This window comes from Eubalaena glacialis, chromosome 19, assembly GCF_028564815.1.
Source record: "Eubalaena glacialis isolate mEubGla1 chromosome 19, mEubGla1.1.hap2.+ XY, whole genome shotgun sequence".
NCBI classification, from domain to species: Eukaryota; Metazoa; Chordata; class Mammalia; order Artiodactyla; family Balaenidae; genus Eubalaena; species Eubalaena glacialis.
The window spans coordinates 42792253-42816153 of NC_083734.1; the positions used below are offsets into that span (position 1 = coordinate 42792253).

The window sequence follows — 23901 nt, forward strand, 5'->3', positions numbered from 1 at the left end:
TGAAAATAGGCACTCAAACAAATACTTGTACATGAATGTTTATATAGCAACATTATTCACAATAGCCAAAATGTGAAAACAACTCAAACATGTTCAGCAACTAATGAATGAATAAACAAAAGTTGGTATATACATACAATGGAAAATATTCAGCCATAAAATGGAGTGAGTACTGATACATGCTACAACAGGATGAATCCTGAAAACAATATGCTAAGCAAAAGAAGCAAGATACAAAAGGCAATGTATCATATGATTCCATTCATATATAATGTCCATCCAGAATAGGGAAATCCAGAAAGACACCGGTAGATTAAGTGATTGCCAAGGGCTGGGGCGAGGGAGAGATGGGGAGTGACTGCTATGGGTACAGGGTTTCTTTGCAGGGGCGATTAAATGTTCCGGAATTAGATGGTGGTGATGGTTACACAACCATGTGAATGCACTAAATACCACTGAACTGTACACTGTAAAAGGGTGACTTTTTTGGTATATCTCAATTGAAAAAAACATAGGCAGTGGAATCAGACAATCCTGGATTCAAATCTGTGTGTCCCTGGGGTATTTTCATCTGTGCTGCAGGTTCCTAAACTGTAAAATGACAGTGGTAGGTTCCACTATTCAAAAGGAGGTTCTACTTCTCAGGTTGCTGTAGGAATGCCTGCAGTAATAATGTAAAATGTTCAACATGACATCTATTCAAAAAATGTAAATTGTCCTTATGATCCTACGTGTTAGACAGTAAGGGACTGAAGAATAGACAAGAAGTATGTCAAAGAGAAGAATGAATGAGGGGACAGATAAGCCACAGAAGATTTTGAACGAGTCAAGCAATGAAACATGTCTTGTCTCTCTAAAACCCAGGGCAATATCTTTTTTATAGAAGATAAGTAACAACTAGTTCTATACTGAAACCACTTCTTATACTGAAACCACTCATTTTAATATGCTGCATATTTTCATACTTAAAAAAAGATACAAAAAAAGAAAGAAAAGTACAGATACATGCTACAATATAGATGAACCTTGAAAACATTATGTTAAATGAAAGAAGCCAGACACAAAAGACTACATATTGTATGACTCCACTCACATGAAATGTCCAAGAATAGGCAAATCCACAGAAGCAACAGTGAAGATTAGTGGTTACCAGGGGCTGGGGGTGGGGAGTGGGGTTGGGAGGAAATGGGGAGTGACTGTTAATGGCTACAGGGTTTCTTACTGGGGTGATGAAAATGTTCTAAAATTGATTGTGGTGATGGTTGTACAATTCTGTGAATATACTAGAAGTCATTAAATTGTACACTTTAAATGGATAAATTGTATGGTATGTGAATTATATCTCAGAAAAGCTGTTAAAAAAAATTAGTAGGAAAAAATATGGCTATGTAATTCACCAAATTAACGGATTAAAGGAGAAAAAAACATGGCAACCTCAATAAGGAAAGACATTCAATAGAATTCCACAACCATTTGTGACAGTAACTTCAGAAAGTCAGAAATTGAAAGGAATCTGCATAATCTAATAGAATTTTCCAAAAAATTAAGAATAAGCGTCTTATTTAAATTATAAAAAATTTAAAAGATTCCCCTTAAAGTTAGAAGCAAGACAGGCATACTACATGATAGATACAAAGCATTTTGCCCTATTTCCTTATTAACAATGATCCCAATTTTGTTTAGGGAAGCAACTGCTCAGCTGAAAAAAAAAGAAAACCACCACATTTCCCAGACTCCCTTGCAGCTAGAGTATGCCATAATTTTGGCCAATGATAAATTAGCAAAGTCTGCTGAGGGTTTCTGGGAAAGTTGTTTTCCTCCATATGTAAGTACTTCCCCCTCCTCCTTGCACTTCTTTCTTCCTGCCTAGAATATGGAAGAAATGCTGGGAGCTGTGGTGGTCGTCTATAAGGACAAAAGCCAAATGCTCAAGGATGGCCAAAAAGAAACACAGAATGATCTTAGGACACTGATGACAGTGTGAAGCTGGGCTTCATGTTACATGAGAAAAGTACACCCCTAACATTTAGGTTTTCGGTTACATACAGCTAAACACAATCCTAACCAGTACTAGCTTGCTCTTACTCTTCATCAACACGTTATGTTACTGGGACTTCTCTGGTGGTCCAGTGGGTAAGACTCCGAGCTCCCAATGCAGGGGGCCCAGGTTCAATCCCTGGTTGGGGAACTGGATCCCGCATGCGTGCCACAACTAAGAGTCTGCATGCCGCAACTAAGGCTGCATGCTGCAACTATGAGCCTACGTGTCACAACTAAAACTCCCGCATGCCACAAGGAAGATCCCGCCGCATGCCACAACTGAGACTTGGCGCAGACAAAATAAACAAATAAATAAATATTAAAAAATAAATTTAAAAAAAGTTATGTTATTAAAGGTCCCAATGGATACAGTAAAATAAGAGAAAGAAAAGGAAAAGGATTTGAAAGAAACAGTTCACTCTCTGACAGTGCAGTAAAAAAGATTATATCAAATGTAGCAAAATGTTAACAACTGGTGAATCTACATTAGAGTATTCAGGCTTGAAATTTTTCAAGATAAAAATTTAGGAGGGACTTCCCTGGTGGCACAGTGGTTAAGAATCCACCTGCCAATGCAGGGAACGTGGGTTCGATCCCTCGTCCAGGAAGATCCCACATGCCGCAGAGCCAACTAAGCCCATGAGCCCCAACTACTGAGCCTGCGCTCTAGAGCCTGCGAGCCACAACTACTGAGCCCACATGCCGCAACTACTGAAGCCCGTGCGTCTAGAGCCCGTGCTCTGCACCAAGAGAAGCCAACAAAATGAGAAGCCTGCGTACTGCAACGAAGAGTAGCCCCTGCTCGCCGCAACTAGAGAAAGCCTGTGCGCAGCAACAAAGACCAAACGCAGCCAAAATTAATTAAAAAAAAAAATTTAGGAAAACAGAAAATACTGATAACAAAAAAAGAAAAATAAACTTTATATATATGACAAAATATACAAAAAACAGAGGGAAAAGACAAGCCACAGCCTGGAAGAAGTTATCAGTAGAGGATTAGAAAAAAGATTAGCTTCCAGAGTACATGAAGAACTTGAAAAAAAAATCCTACAAGTCAATACAGAAGACATGCAAACCCAACAGAAAAACAGGCAGATAATATGGACAGACATTTATGGAAAATGAAACCCATTATGTCCGATAAACAAATAAGAAGATACTAAATGTACTAATCTAGAAAATGCAAATTAAAACAACAAGATACCACTTGGCAACCATCAGACTGTCAAATTTCTTTCTGTCTGAGCACAGAGGTGTTGACACAATTGTGGAACGACAGGTACTCTCAACCAGCGATGGGAGCACGAACAGGTGCATTCACCCTGAAGTTCACTCGGATAACATCGAACAGTTAGGGATGCACACGATGCTCAGCAATGCGCCTCCTGGTTATAATCCCTGGAGCAGCAGCAGGTCCATGAGATCAATACCATTTTCTTGTAACACTAGGACATCATTTGCCTTTTTCATTCTCATTCTCTCATGAGTGTTCAGTGAAGTCTTCCAGAGGCTCATGAGATACATCACAGCAGACTGACTGCAGAAGCAAATGAGAATCCAGCTTTCTGCTAATTCAGACACTAAAAGATTTTCAAAAGTGTAAAAGCAATATCCCTCTTCTCGAAACTATTTTTTTGTTTTGGAAAACATAGCTATTTTTCATAAAAATGTTATGATAACATGTAGTGGGTTTATTATTATAATTTTTAAATGATTTAATAAGTAAATACTTCAAACATTTCTCAGTTTTAATTTCCAGTACAATAATATCGCTAACTGTAACTCTTATAAAAGCCCTCCGGGGTCCTCAATTTTTTAAGCGCCTAAAGAGGTCCTTAGACCAAAAAGTTTGAGAACCACTGCCCTGGAGAAACTATCACACATGTATACCACAAGACATATATATGAATCTTCCTTGCACCACTGTAGAGGAAAGAATTGCAATCAACCAAAATGTTCATCAAAAGGAAAAAATGATAAACTGTATATTCTTACAATAACTATATAGCAATTTAAAGGAATGAACTAGCACTATCTGTATCAACATGGTTAAATCCTACAAACATTAAATTTAAAAAGTACTTGCTGAAGGATACACACAACATGAAACCATATACATAGTTTTAAAACATATAAAATTATACTATATATTATTTAGTGATACATACATACATACACACCAAAAGTGGGAAAAAAAACAAGGGAATGATAAAAGCAAAGATCATTGTAGAGATTACCTTTGTGGGGGAGGAGAGAGAAATGAATGGCAGGGAAGAAGGATACACAGAAGCTTTCAATTATTTGTGGAATGTTTCTCTTAATTAGATAGTAGAAACATAGTTACAGGCATAACTCCTTTTACTGTATTTCACATTATTGCACTTTGCAGATATCACTTTGTTTTACAAATTGAAGGTTTGTGGCAACCCTGCATTGAGGAAGGGTTGATCAGCATCATTATTCCAACAGCATTTGCTCACTTCGTGTCTCTGTGTCACATTTTGGTAATTCTCTGAGTATTTCAAACTTTTCCAAAAGATCAGTGATCTTTTGATTGCAAAAAGATTATGACTTGCTGAAGTCTCAGATGATGGTTAGCATTTTTTAGCAACAAACTATTTTTTAATTAATATATGTACTTTTTTTTTAGACATAATGCTACTGCACACTTAATAGACTATAGTATAGTCTATAGCCTACAGTATAAACATAACTTGTGGGAATCTTAGTTCCCCGACCAGGGATTGAACCTGTGCCCTCGGCAGTGAAAGCGTGCAGTCCTAACCACTGGACCACCAGGGAATTCCCAACATAACTTTTATATGCACTGGAAACCAAAAAATTTGTGTGACTCGCTTTATTGAGATACTCACTTTACTGTAGTGGTCTGGAACTAAAATAAATATTCATTGTATTAGTCCCTATAATGTTTTGTATGATTGAAATACAACATAAGTAAAAGTTAAGAACACTGAATAGACATAATGGGTGTTAGGTAGGGAGACACCATAGTACCAGATAAAGGATTGCAAATTAAGGATGACTTAGGTTTGATTTAGGTTTCAAGTCTAGAAAACTGGAAGAATATTGATGCATTAGCTCATCTTTAGAAAGTCAGGATGAAGAAATAGTTTGTTAAAAAGGCAAGGTGCTGGGATTTAGACATAACCAGCTTGAGAAGCAGAGATGACAAAAATCTTTTTCGGGGGGAGGTGGGATGGGGGGACAAAGGCCTTCTGAGCTATTTTTTTTTTTTTTTTTAATTGAAGTACAGTTAATTTACAATGTAGTGTTAGACAGAAATCTTAGAGAGTTGTTAATTCAGGGATGGTGTTTGGGAGGTCAGGACCAGAGACACAGATTTGGGACTCGCTGAGTAAAGATGGAAGATTTGAGGACAGATGAGATCACCAAAAGAAAAAAAAAAAAAAAAGTGATAGGGAAGATGTGGGTACAGAGAAGCTTAGCCAGAGAGAGCAAAGAAAAGAGTTTCGGGAACACTGACACCTATGGCAGGAGTAAGGAACATAAGAGAGAGGTTGGTGGAAGATAACAATGAGTTTTCAGAAAGGTAAGAAAAGGAACCAGAGTCAGGGAGGAGAACATTTGAAGAGAGTTGATATAAAAGAGTTTAAAGAGAATAAGGGATAAGACCACATCACTGGATTATATTTGTGCAATTTCGGCTCAGACTGAGAACTTCCTGAAAGCTTGCCAATTCCAGGAAGCCAAAACTGATTAATTCCACCTCTTTCTGACCACTCCTCTTTCATCCATCCATTCATTCCAACAAATATTGATTATCTTTTATGTGGGCACTAAGGATATAATAATGAATGTCTCTGTCTTCCTGGTGCTTAGATCACAGTAGAAGAGCGATTCTTTAATCAGCCAGTCACACTGATGAATGGAAAATCACGACTATGATGAATGCTATAAATGAGAGGTACGTGGAGCTTTGAGACTGCATAACAAGAATTGTTACCTGCCCCCTCCTTTCAGCAGCGTAGATTGTGACTTCAGATTGCAAGCCCCATAGGTCATACTTTTTTTATATTCTTAGACTGTCCATTTTCTTTTGATATCTCCTCCAACTGCCCAGCATAATGCTTCAGAACAATGGGTATTCAGTATATGCTTACTTATATACTATATATCTGTAACTGGATGCTTCAGATTTTGTAATAAATATGTCCTATTGTGTGGAAGAGCTATGACACTTTTTTTTAATACCGTACTATGGGTGTTAAGGAGCCCAAAAGCAAAGTGCAAGCCCTGAACAGGTTAGTTTGGTGTCCTCCACCTGCATCCCAAGCAATTACCTTGAGAATGCTTAAGATTATTCTCAAAGCGGTAGCTAGTGAAAGTATGGAAGGACTGGCACAGAACGTTCTCATCTCTACAAAGACAACTTGAAATGTACACTCTTCCAATAGTAAGCCAGTGCTATAATGTTATTTTTGCAAATAAAAAGCAAAACGTTCGTCTTAAGGCAAATTGGCCATGACAGGAAAAATAGAGTTCAGCGGTAATTAAGAAGCAGCCCCAGGGCTTCCCTGGTGGCGCAGTGGTTGAGAATCTGCCTGCTAATGCAGGGGACACGGGTTCGAGCCCTGGTCTGGGAAGATCCCACATGCCGCGGAGCAACTAGGCCCGTGAGCCACAACTACTGAGCCTGCGCGTCTGGAGCCTGTGCTCCGCAACAAGAGAGGCCACGATAGTGAGAGGCCCGCGCACCGCGATGAAGAGTGGCCCCCGCTTGCCGAAACTAGAGAAAGCCCTCACAGAAATGAAGACCCAACACAGCCAAAAATAAATAAATTAATTAATTAAAAAAAAAAAACTTTAAAAAAAAAGCAGCCCCATAACTACTTACATCACGAAACTGAACCTTTCCGAGTTCTCCTAACTCACTGACACAACAATAAGCAGCTTCTGACTGTAGAAAAAGCTGGGCCAGTGTCATCTCCTCACTCCGGAAAAGCTCCCCCATGGCAGCAGAAAGGACGGGTCAACTGAGTACCTGGATTTCTCTCCAACCTAAGGCAAAAAGAGAAAATTATATGACCTTGGAATTATCAAGAGGACTGAGAGCAAACAACACCCCAGGAAGCCTCTTCCGTTTTGCATTTCATTTCTTCCACTCCATGCTGACAGGTCTTTAACAACTGTTTTGACATCCTTCTTAGAAAGGCAGAAAGGAGAAGTTGCAACTGCTGTTACTGAATCTTCTCCCAAAGACTGTCTGATGAACAGTCACTTCCTTTGCAGTCGACGTCAGGATTGAATGACAATAATTTGGGACATCTCAATACATAAGATTAAAAACAGGAACTGGGAATCCGAAACAGCTCTTTAAATACCTTGGACACAATATTATGAGGCAGCTGACTTTTTTTTTTTTCCCTGTGTCAGGAAACAAACAGAAGAGACCTCGGTTACCCTGTCATAAAGCATGTCTCCGTTGCATCTAGTTTTCTATCCTCTACTGCTAATTTCTAACAGCCAGCACTGCCCTAAAGGTACGGCTACCTTAAAGGGTTTAACTTTCCAAACTCCTCAGAAAACACCATTTTCTCCCAAAAGAATCTAAACACCTAAGCATTAACTTAAAAAACAAAAACAGAAAAACACAGAAACAGCTTACACATTAAGCTCAATTTCAAGTCAAGCATGACAGGAATACATGGTAATGACAAAGCAATTTGAAGTCACAGAGAATAAGCTTTGGACCTCCGCAGCTTTCTGTTTCTTATCCCCACCTTCAAGATTAACTACATTCTTCCATCTGTTAAAGCTTCGCATGAATGAGCCAATAAAGATTTCCTTTTCAGTCGGTCTTACCGTTACCGGGTAGGAAAGACAATTGGCGCTATCAGTGGTCCTGAAACTGCAATTATTTATTCTCAATCAGCTATTGTAAGGCACAGGCTGTACAGAATCTAAACTCAACAAAATGTACGGTATTTTTAGTATCATGAGGGCATCCCTAATGATAGGTGAAACTGGCATCAAAGGAAGAGCTATTCTTCCGGAAGCCTGGGAGACATTTTGAGAAATGTGAATGACAAAATCTTTGTGCATTTGACGTTCAAGGCAGCAAAACCACGCATTCAGATACACGCAAGAATTTCTCAAGAGATCATGTAGCTTGACTTTAAGACTGCCTACACCTGAATCATCCAAAACAGCTGTTAACAGATCCCACACTACCCTCAACAAGAATAGATTCCACAACCTCTAAACACATAAAATTATGCCAGATCAGCATAGTTCACAGGCTGCCGATAATGACAGCCTCCAATGAGTTGCCTCCCTGTTTCTGTTCTTTAATGATTACAAGTCTCCCTAGAACATCTCTATCCCACTGGAACCAAAGAGAAAACTAAAAAGGCCACAGCAATTCGGGCGCGTGGGGGTCGCAAAAAAAAATATGAAGAAACAGTAATCCTGCGCAAGAGGAGTCCAAATAAGGTGCTCCCGAGCCCTGCCTCACGACTGTCATCCAGTCCTCGCCTCCTAACGAGGTGTTCAAATTCACCTGCCTCATTTCCTGTCTACCTAGTGAGAAGGAGGAATTCTCTGAGCCCAGGCACACCTACCTCCTGGAGTGGGGAATAAAAGGGGATAATCCTCAAATGGAGAGCCCCTTTAAGAAGCCCCCCAATTCTTCAGCCTACCCAATAACCTTCAGTTCCTCCTCCTTCCACTTAAATGGGGGAAGGGATCGGGGCCTCCAAAAGGGAGTGAACCTCCTGTTTCTCTGCCCAGAGGAGGGGTGCCCGAAGAGGGGTGAACCCCCATTTCCTCTGAGACCTGAAGCCCCTGCTAATTCCTTTGACAACCGAGGGGGCCGTTAGAAGCGTTTGCTGTGCCCCTCGGAGGCCGCTCCCTGCCGCGCTGTACCTACAGCCCCAGCTCACCTCCAGCCGCGGGCGGGCCAGCCGCAGCCAAAGCAGCCGCCGCAGACCAACCCCCCCAGCTTCCGAAGCTCAAACCCGCAGCCTCCGCAACTCCCGGCAGCAGCACCTCGACGTGCGTGCGTCCGCAAAGCCCCGCCCCCGCGGCGCCGCCGCCGGCCTCCGCCCCCACGATGACCTCATTGCCGTTGGCCAATGGGGTGAGGCCTCGGCCGGAGGCCGCATTGCGGAGTCGCGGGGGCGTGGGCGAGACCCTGCGTGCTGACGCCATCTTGTTCCCGCAGCCTCGGCTGCCGGCCCCGGGAGGGCGGGTGTGTGGGGCGGGCGGCGCAGGTGCTCGAGGCCTTAAGTCCTTGAGCCCTTCAGAATTCCTTCTCACTAATATGTATCCTTGAGGCCAGGCTGCCTGCTTTCTTTATTTTCATACCCAAGGAATTAATTCACAACTTCTTCCTCCTCGAGGGAAGTAGCATGAAGGAGAGATTATCATGAAATGACTGGAGAGTTCGAGCGGAGCTTTAAAGGGCTTCCAGCCCCAGTCTATTCTGCGCGCACGCACACACACACCCTTTTTCCTTACTATGCAGGGGAAAAAATTTGAGCCCTAGAATGGGGAGCGACTTGCTAAAGGTGCTAGATCCTGTAGAGGAGTCTTGATCATGGGGCTCATTCATTTAAGAATAGAGAACCCCTCTTTAAAAAGGTATTTGCTTCAGTCCTTCCAGCAACTGTCCAGGTTCTATTTTTCTCCAGTTAACAGTGGGAGAAACTGTGGTGCTTCAAGGACAAAGAACGACCCTGCCTGAAAAAGTTGCAGCGTTACACCCCCTACCGGACTCCTAATCGCCCTCCCCACCATGTTGCGATGGTTACGAAATTTGTGAGACCACCTGGGCGATGCCCACCTGGGCAACAGGACCTGTCCCACTCCCACCCTAAGAAGGAAGGTATATGTGCCTTGACCAATCAGTAAAGGAAATTTTCACCTCGGACCATTTCCTTTGTTTTCTGGCTATAAAAACTGATCAATAGCACATGTTCGGGCTTGACTCTCCCAGGCCATTAGGAAGTTGGCCCGCTGTTCTGGCAGTGACCCTTCCCTCTAATAAATTCTATCTTCTTTACAGTCTGCCTTGTGTCTGGAAATTCTTTTCCAACCCGCGTTCGGACCTCGACAGAAACCTTATTAGACCAGGTGTTGTGAAAGTTTATTTCGAATCTTGTTTGATGGATTCCTGTGTGCCCATTTGACCACTTAAAAGTTTTCTATTCCTCAAAATTTGTAAAAGAATAAGTTTTTAAAAGCACGTTAAGTGACGTCTACCTATTATTTATAAAAACGCCTTTCTCAACTATTGATGTCGATTCCCTTTTCTTGCCCTTCTTTTAAGGAAGAGTGGGGATCCCAAGTTGTTTGTCATAACCAGAACCGTATCTAGAAAACTCAGAAAACTGGTTATTCATACTTCGTGGGTGGTGGAAACCTACTGAGATTCAAATGTAATGACGGAGATATGTCTACCTGGCAAAAACATCATTAATCTTGCTTTACCAGCCTAAAGGAAATAATGAAGGGCAAATACCAACGTTTAATTTGCATTTTTCATCTCACATTGTGAATGAAGATATAACGACTTCGTTACGATTTTGTTGAGAAGTAGCACCTTGGAGAGCCCCAGGCCCTCCCTTTCCCTGTGAGCTTAATTGCTCCCTAGTTCTCTCAACTTTCCCCGCAAGGCGGATAAGGACCCACATTTGAAAGCCTGCCAAGTTTTATAAACTATTACACAATGACTCATTTCCTTCCTTTGAGAGTTAAAAAAAAGTTATTTTTTTAACCTCAGGGTCAGCTGCTCGCTAACCACAAATTTTCATACTCTTACCTTTAAGACAGCCTTTCATCTGGACTCATATCAATTCCCTTGAATTTCCTTTTTTTCACAGCTTCCTTGAAAGTATATTCTCTCGGAGCTCCTTTTCTGTCTCCTTTCATCTCCTGCCATCAATCTTTCTCCAGTGTTCTATTTCTTTTCCCTCCATGCTCTCTTCCTTGGAAGTCTTGCCTATTGTTAGGCTTAAATGTCTATGTGTAAGACATACCTATTTTTCCATCCACCTCATTCCTCCAAGGCTCAGAAATGGAATTTCAAGCTGCCTGAATAATGCCATTCAGGCAATAAACGTTTGCTGAGGCAGTCTGCTATATTGGAGACATGGTGCTAGGTGCTGGAGATAGTAAAATGAAACAGACACTCTTCCTATCCTAGAGGAGCTCACAGCTCAGTGAGAAATAAAGTTCCAACAATTATGAGAGAGAGAGAGAGAAAGGTGAGATGAGATTAATACTTCCCATGTGCCAGGCACTTTTCTAAGTGCTTTATAAATATGAACTCATTTAATCCTCACAACGATACTAGGAGGCAGACACTATTATTGTCTTCATTTAACAGATGTTATGGTGAAATTGAGGTACAATAATTTGCCAAAAGTCACTCAGCTAATAAATAGCAGAGCAGGATTCAAACTCAGCCAGTTTGGCCCCATTTCTTGTGCTCTTCAGTATTGCACTGTTCTGACTCTGTTAAGAGTGCTGTCTCTGAGTCCAACCTGAATTCAAATCTTGATCTGTCATTTAATATCTCTCACTTTACGACTCTCTAAGCCCTAGTTTCCTCCTCTATAAAATAGGGTTAATAATAGTACTTGCCTTATATGTTTATTGTAAGGAAGAAAAGGAACTTAGTACATGCTTGGCACTCAGTCTGCATTCAAAAACTGTTAGCCATCATCATCATCATTATTACTGTTGAGATACGAAATACTATATCTCAGTGTTGGACCTGAGGATGTCCGAAAAGTTTACATGGAGGTGGTGACACGAGTTTTGAAGACTTAGAGCTCTCACTGAATAAAAACTGTCTCTTCCTCTGAGATCCTTAACCCTGCTAATGGCATCATTGTTTTCCTAGTTACCCAGGCTCCAAGCTTAAGCCATCCTTTTTTTTCTTTTCTTCTATCTAACATTGTTTACTTAACACAAGCTAAATTAACACAAGTTGGATATTAAAATATCTCTGAGAACAATTTCTACTATTTATATTGTGAAAAATCAAGCAACCACTCTATAATTTGTAAAAATTTCACTTTCAGTTTAATGTTTTCTTCTAATAATTGTCTAAGAATGTCTAATTGGTCAACATTATGTATTGAGTTTTCTCTTTTTTTAAAAAATTTATTTATTTTATTTATTTATTTTTGGCTGCGTTGGGTCTTCGTTGCTGCGCGCGGCTTTCTATAGCTGCGGCGAGCGGGGGCTACTCTTCGTTGCGGTGCGCAGGCTTCTCATTGCGGTGGCTTCTCTTGTTGCGGAGCACGGGCTCGGTGCAGAGCACGGACTCTAGGCACGCGGGCTCAGAAGTTGTGGCTTGCGACGTCTAGAGCACAGGCTCAGTAGTTGTGGCACACAGGCTTAGTTGCTCCGCGGCATGTGGGATCTTCCTGGACCAGGGCTCAAAACCGTGTCCCCTGCATTGGCAGGTGGATTCTTAAGCACTGTGCCACAGGGAAGCCCTTGAGTTTTCTCTTGAACAAAATTTGTATAGAGAGTATAAAACTTTAAATAAGTATGAATAGATATTAAGCTTAAAAATAAATCTGCCCTAGGGCTTCCCTGGTGGCGCAGGGGTTGAGAGTCTGCTTGCTAATGCAGGGGACACGGGTTCGAGCCCTGGTCTGGGAAGATCCCACATCCCGCGGAGCGACTAGGCCCGTGAGCCACAGTTGCTGAGCCTGCGCGTCTGGAGCCTGTGCTCCGCAACAAGAGAGGCCGCGACAGTGGGAGGCCCGCCCACCGCGATAAAGAGTGGCCCCCACTTGCCGCAACTGGAGAAAGCCCTCGCGCAGAAACGAAGACCCAGCACAGCCATAAATATAAAAATAAATAAATAAAAATTTTAATAAATAAATAAATCTGCCCTAAGTCTGTCTTCTGAGGTTTGTACAGAGGCCTAGAAGGTTTGTACAGGGTCAGTAGTGGGGTCCTCGTGGCAGTGTGTTCTCCTTTTTTTTTTTAAATTGGAGTATAGTTGCTTTACACTGCTGTGTCAGTTTCTGCTGTACAGCAAAGTGAATCAGCCATATGTATACATATATCCCCTCTGTTTGGGGTTTGCTTCCCTTTAGGTCACTACAGAGCACTGAGCTTTTTTGGTTTGGTTTTGTTTTGGCCGTGCCCTGCAGCATGCGGGATCTTAGTTCCCCATCCAGGGATTGAACCCATGCCCCCTGCAGTAGAAGCGCGGAGTCCTAACCACTGGACTGCCAGGGGATTCCCCCAAACACAGTAGTTTCTACCTGATTTTTCTCCCCTAGCACTGAGCCTACTCATTCAATGGTAAGTACCATTTCTTGAATGAATGGGTGAATGGGTAGATGATCCTGAAAGAAACAGGGACCTCCTAATAGAAATCTACTATCAACAAAAGAACACAGCTATCAGACAAAAAGGAATATGATCACATCCTGCCTTTTTTCTGTCCCCTTCGTTTTATGGACTTCATTATCTGTGGGAAAGAGAGTTCGTGACAGATGCTTGTATTCTTGTAACAGAGATATGAGGGAAAGGTTCCAAGCAGAAGCTAGAATCAGAAACTGTGTGTGAAGTCAGTGAAAACTTTGCAGAGTCATCAAGTTCAGTACACTAATAGTGCCGATGCTTGTATTCCATGTACAGTTCTCAAAGTTATTCTACATTGGAACATTCCTATAAGGAAAATACTCTAACTTCAATGATGAGTACCTTTTTTTGGGGGGGGGGCCTCACTCTGTGGCATGCGGGATCTTAGTTCCCCGATCAGGGATCGAACCCAGATCCACGGCAGTGAAAGTGCCGAGTCTTAACCACTGGACCACCAGGGAATTCCCCAATGATGGGTACTTTAATAAATAGCTTTCAGTCATCAAAAATCCATCATTCCTTCAGCAAATATCTATTAAGTGCACATTTTATACCAGGCATAATGTTAGAAACTGGAAATGCAAAGAGGAGCAAGGAGCTCACAGTCTATCAGGAGAGAGAGACAAACAGCTAACTGTGATATAACATACATGATATAGCAGCAATTGAAGTAGAAGTCTATGTAAGCCCAGAGAAAAGACTTATTAATCCTGTTTGGCCTTGCAGGAGGCTTTAAGAAGACGTGACATTTGCGATGGGTATTAAAGGATTAATAGAAGTTTGTTCAGAGGAGGAGGCAAAGGCTAACAGAACAGAAATAGTACTAATATCAAACTAAATTCAGATGTTGTTTTCATCACAGTCAGCAAATACAACAACTTAGCCCAAAACTGACTAAAATATTTTGATACAGAATAATCAGGCATTTATGTTGATTTTATCTAGAGTTACCTGTTTGCTTCTCTAGGGAAGAAATAAGTTGTGCTTATGCCTTTCTGTAATTTGAACAAGTACAGCATATGTCCAACAAGATCCAGTATAAACAGGTTGTTACCACACAGCCTTAGAACACGTGAGAAATTCCATATGAGGTGTAGCCACTAATGCAATTCTGGGTGTCTAAACTGAGCTATCTCTTAGCATCTGTGAAAATGTCTAAACAATAGTTACAAAAATCAGTTCTACTACCAAGACAAAAGAGAGAACAGAGGCAATGATCTAACCAAGTCTCAAAAAGTTATAAGAATTGTCACTGTAGTGAAATGACTAAAACAAATGGTTTTTTCTCCTTTTTCTTCCTTCCTTTTTTAGTTTGAATGAATGCACAGCAATTGTCTAAATTTCCACCCGTGAAAGTTCAGCTCATGTTTGCTCATCCAACTTAGATTCCTAGATGGGAGTGTTAAAGTTAAACCAAGTGTTTTTTTTTTTTTTTTTTTTTTTTAAATGAGCTTTTTTTTTTTTTTTTTTAAACTTTAATTTACTTATTTATTTATTTATTTTTGGCTGTGTTGGGTCTTCGTTTCTGTGCGAGGGCTTTCTCTACTTGTGGCAAGTGGGGGCCACTCTTCATCGCGATGCGCGGGCCTCTCACTATCGCGGCCTCTCTTGTTGCGGAGCACAGGCTCCAGACGCGCAGGCTCAGTAATTGTGGCTCACGCGCCTAGTTGCTCCTCGGCATGTGGGATCTTCCCAGACCAGGGCTCGAACCCGTGTGCCCTGCATTAGCAGGCAGATTCTCAACCACTGCGCCACCACGGAAGCCCAAACCAAGTGTTTTGAAAAACATATTTGCTCGTGTCTCTTTCTGCCATATGCTTCCTGTATGAATTTCCTAGAACTGCCATACAAATTACCATAAGCCGAGTGGCCTAAAACAACAGAAATTTATTCTCTCATAGTTCTGGAGGACAGCAGTCTGAAATCAAGGTGTCCACAGGGCCATGATATTTCTAAAGGCTCTAGGGAAGAATCCTTCATTCCCTCTACCTAGCTCCTGGTGGTTGTCCAAAATTCTTGGCATTCTTTGGCTTAGGGATACATCACTCCAATGGCTGCCTTCATCTTCACATGGCATTTTTCCTTCTGCGTGTCTGTATCTGCATCCACATTTCCCTCTTCTGATAAGGACACCAGTCATTGGATCAGTGCCCACCTTAATCCAGTATGACTTCATCTTAACTTGGCCACATCTGCAAATATACTGTTTCCAAATAAGGACATATTCACCTGTTCCAGGTGGACATAAATTTGGGGGGAGCACTATTCAACCCAGTACACTTCCCTTACCAATCTGGGGAAGGAAATTTTGCTCTGCATAATAGTGCAAGCAGTTAGCAGCTAACATTTTGATTTAAAAGTTAATTCTGGGCTTCCCTGGTAGCGCAGTGGTTAAGAGTCTGCCTGCCATTGCAGGAGACATGGGTTCAACCCCTGGTCCAGGAAGATCCCACATGCCGAGGAGCAACAAAGCCCATGTGTCACAACTACTGAGCCTGTGCTCTAGAGCCTGCGAGCCACAACTACTGAAGCCCGCGTGCCTAGAGCCCGTGCTCCACAACAAGAGAAGCCGCTGCAATGAGAAGCCTGTGCACCGCAACAAAGAGTAGCCCCCATTTGCTGCAACTAGAGAAAGCCCGCGCACAGCAACGAAGACCCAACACAGCCAAAAATAAATAAATAAAATTATTTTAAAAATTAAAAATAAAAATAAATAAATAAAAGTTAATTCTGCTTGTCTGCATTCATTGAGGTGACAGCAGTGCAGTGTAATGATTGTATGTGTCCAGTCAAATAATTTTTTTGTTTTTCCCTTTTACATAAAAATGAACTCTAATTCTTAAACTATTCTACCAAAGATCTGATTTGAGTGTTGGATGAGAGATTTCTCCTGCACAACCTTTAGGTGACCTGGCATGACCTTGACCATTGTTCTTGAAATACTGATTAGCATTTTGTCTCCACAGAAACATGTAATTACTTTTGCAGTTTCACTCTGAGTTCCTCAACATAACACTGTGCTTTTACTTGCAAAGCCTGTCAATGTTTCAAATAAAAGTCTTTAAGTAAAAATCTATTCATAATAGATCTTGAAGCTCCCTTTGAAGCTCAGGCTATGTCAGCTTCCTTTAGCTCTGGTAATGATTACATCCACAAGGGGGTATGAATGAGCCTAAGGCATATGACATTTTATGCAACCCTTAAGACTCTTGTGACCAACACGAGGCAAAAAGCCTCTTAACTTGTGGGAGTTAAGAATGCCATGGAAAGAGGCTTCTTAAAGAAATCAAATTGAGAAAACTGGAGATGGGAAGGAGGGGAAGGAATGAGTGACAGAGAGCAGAGACACCTCTCTGTGACATTAGACCTGAAGTATTTGCCCAGGTAAACAAGAAACTAGCTCAAGATTTGTGAAGTGGAGAATCTAGCAAATGCTTCTGTATTGAGTTTCTAGTGATTCGGAGATAGGAGGTGAGATCTGTAGTAAAGAAATACATGGGAAAATTCCAGTAGGTTCATTGAATCTGGTTGATTTAATGGTCAAGGGATAGATTCACCTTGAACTTTTGTATTCCCACTGCTTATCTTGGTGCATGGCATTAAATATACACTTAATATATTTTTTTATAAATGAGATTTTAAAAAATAAATAAATTAATTTATTTATTTACTTTTGGCTGCGTTGGGTCTTCGTTGCTGCGCGTGGGCTTTCTCTAGTTGTGGCGAGCGGAGGCTACTGTTCCTTGGGGTGCACGGGCTTCATTGCGGTGGCTTCTCCTGTTGCAGAGCACAGGTTCTAGGCACACGGGCTTCAGTAGTTGTGGTACGCTGGTTCAGTAGTTGTGGCTGTGGGCTCTAGAGTGCAGGCTCAGTAGTTGTGGCACACAGGCTTAGCTGTTCCGTGGCATGTGGGATCTTCCCAGACCAGGGCTCGAACCCGTGTCCCCTGCATTGGCAGGCGGAGTCTTAACCACTGCCCCACCAGGAAGCCCCTACACTTAATATTTTTGAAAGAAAGAAAGCAAAACTGGGAATTTCTTTTGTATTCATTTATTTATTTATTTTTAATTTTTTTTAACATGTTTATTGGAGTATAATTGCTTTACAATGGTGTGTTAGTTTCTGCTGCATAACAAAGTGAATCAGCTATACGTATACATATATCCCCATATCCCCTTCCTCTTGTGTCTCCCTCCCACCCTCCCTCTCCCACCCCTCTAGGTGGTCACAAAGCACCAAGCTGGTCTCCCTGTGCTATGCGGCTGCTTCCCACTAGCTATCTCTTTTACATTTGGTAGTGTATATATGTCCATGACACTCTCTCACTTCATCCCAGCTTACCCTTCCCCCTCCCCGTGTCCTCAAGTCCATTCTTCACGTCTGCGTCTTTATTCCTGTCCTGCCCCTAGGTTCTTCAGAACCTTTTTTTTTTTTTTTTTAGATTCCATATATATGTCAGCATACGGTATTTATTTTTCTCTTTCTGACTTACTTCACTCTGTATGACAGTCTTTAGTTCCATCCACCTCACTACAAATAACTCAATTTCGTTTCTTTTTATGGCTGAGTAATATTCCGTTGTATATATGTGCCACATCTTCTTTGTCCATTCATCTGTCGATGGACACAGGTTGCTTCCATGTCCTGGCTATTGTAAATAGAGCTGCAATGAACATTGTGGTACATGACTCTTTTTGAATTATGGTTTTCTCAGGGTATATGCCCAGTAATGGGATTGCTGGGTCGTATGGTAGTTCTATTTTTAGTTTTTTAAGGAACCTCCATACTGTGGAATTTCTTTTCTTAACTTGTGACAAACTGGTGTAGGTTATTTGCAATCATGTACTTATTTAAGGCTGGAGATTGCTATGCTTTACACTTCAGTTGTTTTTGTTTTATAAAAGCAGCTTACCAGGCTTTTGTGGTATTTTCAAGGAGGGAGAATGGTGGGGAAGGGAGGCTGCAGGAAACTTGTAGGGAGGATGTATAAGGGAGTCATCTTCAGAGGAGAAAGTTTTTTTAGGGGAAGCAGAAAGTTATCCAAGAGGGAACCTTCAGTTGGATATTGCCTTGAGCTGTATTTCATTACAAGTTTCTTTTTGCTTAGAGTTTTAGAGATTCTGAATACAAGTGAACAATTATTGCTGTTTAAAAAAATATACTTTGGGCCCTTAAAATTTTCTGGCAATATGAATAGCTATTGACAACACTGCATTTGAGTAAAATCTGCGAGGTAAGTGAAGTTCAGGAGCTTTCCAGTCAACTTCTATATGCCTCTCTTCTATTCTTTCATTCAGTACAAGGTTTTGTGCTTGATATGACCCAGGCCTAGATATAGGAAATTGGACAAGGGCCCTAACCTGAAGGAGCTCATAATCTATAATACAATATGGATTTTATTAGTAATATATAGATAGTCCTATGGATGCACTGATAAAGGTATCACTAAGTATGCTTTGAAACCTTTACAGAGGAGATGAAATTTGAGTTGTCTTAAAGGATGAGCAGGTGTTTGCCTGTGAACAGACTATGAACCTGGTCTGTTCTCTGCCTGCATTGGGAGTGATTCCACCACTTCTCTGCAAATCGTTTCCTTCAAGACTGAGTTAAAGATCAATCTTTCAATAATGACAACACTACATATGAAATTGCATGAGATATCACTAAAGTTGCACTCAGAGAACGAGAAAAATAATTATAGCTTTAAGCGTGCTTATTAAACAAGAACAAATTAAAGTAAATTAAATAAGCATAATTCAACATGCTTTTTCCTTGCAGTTTTATTGAGATATAATTGACATACAGCACTGTATAACTTTAAGGTATACAGCATGATGATTTGACTTACATACACCATGAAATGATTATCACAATAAGTTTAGTGAACATCTCATATAGATACAAAATTAAAGAAATAGAAAAAAATTTTTTCCTTGTGATGAGAACTCAGGATATACTCTCAACAACTTTCATATATAGCATACAGCAGTGTTAACTATACTTATCCTGTTGTACATTACATCCCTAGCACTTATTTATCTTATAACTGGAAGTTTATACTTTTGACTGCCTTCATCCAATTCCCCCTCCTTTCAGCCCCCACCTCTGGTAACCACAAATTATTTTTCTGGTTCTATAAGTTTGTTTGTTTTTGAACTATAACTGACCTACAACACTATGTTAGTTCCTGTTACACAACATAATGGCTCAATAGTTTAGTATATTTCAAAATGATCACCACGATAAGTCTAGTTAGGATCTGTCACCATACAAAGATATCTCATCATTATTGACTATATTCCCCACACTACATTTCATACCCGTGACTCGTTTATTTTGCAACTGAAAGTTTGTTCCTCTTAATCTCCCTCACCTATTTCTTTCCTCCCCATACCCTCCTCCCCTCTGGAAACCACCTGTTTGTTCTCTGTATCTGTGACTCTGCTTCCGTTATATTATGTTTGTTCATTTGTTTTGTTTTTCAGATTCCACATATCAGTGAAATCATACAGTATCTGTCTTTCTCTGTCTGACTTATTTCACTTGCATAATACCCTCTATGTCCATCCATGCTGTGGCAAACTGGCAAGGTTTCATTCTTTTTTATGGCTGAGCTATGTATCTATATATATCTATATAGATATAACATATATGATTGACATATATATATATATCACATCTTCTTTATCCATTCATCTATTGATGGGCACTTCCATATCTTGGCTATTGTAAATAATGCTACAATGTATGTAGGGGGTGTGATCTTTGCTAATTAGTGCTTTCATTTTTTTCAGATAAATATCCAGGAGAGGAATTGCTGGATTGTGTGGTAGTCCTTTTTTTTTTTTTTTTTTTTTTTTTTTGGCCACACCGTGCGGCATGTGGGATCTTATTTCCCTGACCAGAGATTGAACCTGTGCCCCCTGCAGTGGAAGTGTGGAGTCTTAACCACTGGACGGCCAGGGAAGTCCCTATTTTTTAACTTTTTGAGGAATCTCCATACTGTTTTCCATAGTGGTTGCATTTACATTTACATTTCCACCAGCAGTGCATGAGGGTTCTCTTTTCTTCACATCCTCACCAACACTTGTTATCTGTTGCCTTTTTGATAATAGCCATTCTCACAGGTGTGACATGATATTTCATTGTGGTTTTGCTTTGCATTTCCCTGATGATTAGTAACGTTGAACAAATATGTTCTCTGACCATTTCTCTCTCTCTTCTCTTTCTGGGACCCCTATAATGTGAATGTTAGTAGGCTTGCTATGGTCCCAGAGATCTCTTAATCTGCCCTCATTTATTAAAAATTCTTTTTTCTGTTCAGTTTAAGTGACTTCCAGTACTCTGTCTTCCAGTTCACTGATTCATTCCTCTGTATCATCTAATCTACTGTTGATTCCTTCTGGCGTATTTTTAAAATTTCAGTTATTGTTTTCTTCATCTCTATTTGTTTCTTCTTTATATTTTCTAACTCTTTGTTAAAAATTTCTAACTTCTCACTCTGTTCATCCTTACTTCTCCTGAGTTTGTTTTGTTTTGTTTTATTTATTTGGCTGTGTGAGGTCTTAGCTGCAGCACGTGGGATCTTTGTTGCTGAGTGTGGGATCTTTAGTCGTGGCATGTGAACTCTTAGTTACGGCATGCATGTGGGATCTAGTTCCCTGACCCAGGATCAAACCCGGGCCCCCTGCATTGGGAGCTCGGAGTCTTAGCCACTGGACCATCAGGGAAGTCTCCCTCCTGAGTTATTTGAGCATCTTTGAGCATCAGCCCGGGGGTACTGGGCTACTGCCAGCCTGCTGGTGTGTGGAGCTGGTCCTGGGGTCTCTGACTGCAGGGTCCTGTGGGTCCCAGAGTGGGTGTTGGCCCACTGGTGGGCGGGGCCAGGGCCCAGGGGTCCTGGGGCTGGTGCCTGCTCATTGGTGGATGAGGCTGGTCCTGGGGCTAGTGCCGGCCCACGGGGGTCAGGGCTGGGTTCTGGGGCATCTGGGGGTCAGAGGGTCTTAAGGAAGCTGGCCTGCTGGTGGGTGAGTCTATGTCTTCTTCTGGCTAGCTGTTTGGTCTGAGTTGTCCCAGTACTGGTGCGGACACACTGATGGGTGGGTCGAGGTTTTAGTGCTAATAAGCTAGAGAGAGGATTCCAAAATGGATCTTGCCAGCACTGGGGTCCTCATGGGAGAATGAGTTTCCAAAATGGCTGCCGCCAGTGTCTATGTCCATGGGGTGAGTTACAGATGCCTCCTGCTTCTCTGGGAGGCTCTCCAGGATCAGTAGGTGGTTCTGACCCAGGCTCCTTTCAAATTACTGCTTCTTCCCTGTGTCTTGGAGGGTGTGAGATTTTGTGTGCACCCTTTAAGAGTGGCGACTCTATTTCCTACAGTCCTCTGGCTCTCCCAAAAGTAAGTCCCATTGGTCTTCAAAGCCAAAAGTTCCAGGGGCTCATCTTCCCAGTGCAGGAACCCTGGCCTGGAGAGCCCAATGTGGGGCCTGGACCCCTCACTCCTTGGAGAGAACCTCTGCAATTGTAACTATCCTCCCGTTTGTGGGTCACCCACCCAGGTGTATGGGTCTTGACTATACTGTGTCTCTGCCCCTCCTACCCATCTCACTGTGATTCTTTCTTTATATCTTTAATTGTAGAAGATCTTTTCTACTAGTCTTCTGGTCTTTCTCATCAATAGTTGTTTTGTAAATCGTTATAATTTTGGTCCACCCATGAGAAGAGGTGAACTCAGGGTCTTCCTACTCTGCCATCTTGGCCACTCCTCTCTCAGCATGTTTTTTAATTAATTTATTTATTGGTTGTGTTGGGTCTTCGTTGCTGCACGCGGGCTTTCTCTAGTTGCGGCGAGCGGGGGCTACTCTTCATTGTGGAGCGTGGGTTTCTCTCTAGTTGTGGCGTGCGGGCTTGGCTACCCCACGGCATGTGGGATCTTTTTCCCCGACCAGGGATTGAACTCGCGTCCCCTGCATTGGAAGGGGGATTCTTAACCACTGGACCACCAGGGAAGTCCCTGTCTGGTTTTCTATATCAGCGTTATACTGGTCTCATAAAATGGATTGGGAAGGATTCTCTTCTACTTTCTGGGAAAGATTATGTAGAATTGGTGTTAATTCTTCTTTATATGTTTGGTAGAGTCTCCACTAAAACCATCTGAACCTGGATATTACCTTTTTTTTTTTTTTTAGACTTTTAAATTACAAAATAAATTTCTTTACAGTTACAGAGCTATCCAAACTATTTCATATTGGGTGAGTTCTGGTAGTTGGTACTATTTGAGAAGTTGGAGTATGGAATATTTACTTAATCTCAAAATACCACGCTACAAAATACGCGTGACAAAGAAGAAAAGAGTAACTTCTTTATACTGGAAAAGTCTGAAAGACATCACCTTAACTGATCAAAGTTAACAGTACTAACAAAAGGCAAATCAAAATTGTGTACCACCTGATAGGATACAATGAAAAGAACACAGCCTCTCTTTCATGCTATTCCTGCCAAAGATAAAATCCTAAATCCAATCATGAAAAAAAAATCAGAAAGCCCAAATTGAATAATCTTGTACAAAATAATTGTCCTGTAATCTTCAAAAACATCAATGTTATGAAAGTCAAGGAGAAGATGAACTATTCTCGTGATTGAAGGAGACAAAAGAGATGTAACAACTAAATTCAAAGTGTGATCTTAGATTGGATCATTAAGCTATAAAGGACACTACTGGGACAAATGATGAAATTTGATAGGTTGCTGAAAACCAGATGGTGGTATGTATCAATATCAATTTCCTAATTTTGATGGTTGTACTGTGGTTATGTATCAGAATGTCCTTGTTTGTAGAAAATTCACACTAAAGTATTTGGGGGGTGATGGAACATCAGGCTGCCAATTTACTCTCAAATGGTTCAGAAAAAAATAATCTTTTTGTACTTAAAAGAAACTTTTCTGTAAATTTTAAATAATTTAAAAATTTTGTAGGACTTCCCTGGTGGTGCAGCGATTAAGAATCCGCCTGCCAATGCAAGGTACATGGGTTAGAGCCCTGGTCAGGGAATATTCCACATGCTGCGGAGCAACTAAGCCTGTGTGCCACAACTACTGAGCCTGCGCTCTAGAGCCCGCAAGCCACAACTGCCGAAGCCTGCGTGCCTAGAGCCCGTGCTCCACAACAGGAGAAACCACCGCAATGAGAAGCCTGCGCACCACAACGAAGAGTAGCCCCCGCTTGTCGCAACTAGAGAAAAGTCTGCGTGCAGCAATGAAGACCCAATGCAGACAAAAATAAATAAATTAATTTATTTATTTAAAAAAATTTTTTTGTAAATTACAGAAAAAAAGTTTCCAGATAGCCTCTTTCCATTTTGATCACTCTATTATTCTAGGGCTCCTAAACATTGATGGATATATTTTACATACACTTGTGCTGGATATCATCTACTCATTTGGAAAGCTTTATACTTCTTGTGCATCTATTTCCTTGATCAGAT

The 23901-nt window shown here is 41.3% G+C and overlaps 1 protein-coding gene across 3 annotated transcripts in view; it reads right to left on the reverse strand.

The window, feature by feature from the left end:
• Nucleotides 1-9119, reverse strand: part of ATP6V0A1 (ATPase H+ transporting V0 subunit a1) — a 55795-nt gene extending 46676 nt beyond the window's left edge. For all 3 annotated transcript variants that reach the window (XM_061176079.1, XM_061176078.1, XM_061176080.1), the window contains exons 1-2: nt 8964-9119; nt 6917-7080 (exon numbers count right to left, since the gene is read on the reverse strand). In XM_061176079.1, the coding sequence (XP_061032062.1) occupies nt 6917-7033 (117 nt within the window). In that variant the 5' untranslated portion in view covers nt 7034-7080; nt 8964-9119. The remainder of the gene's footprint in view (nt 1-6916; nt 7081-8963) is intronic.
• Nucleotides 9120-23901: the final 14782 nt, after the last annotated feature.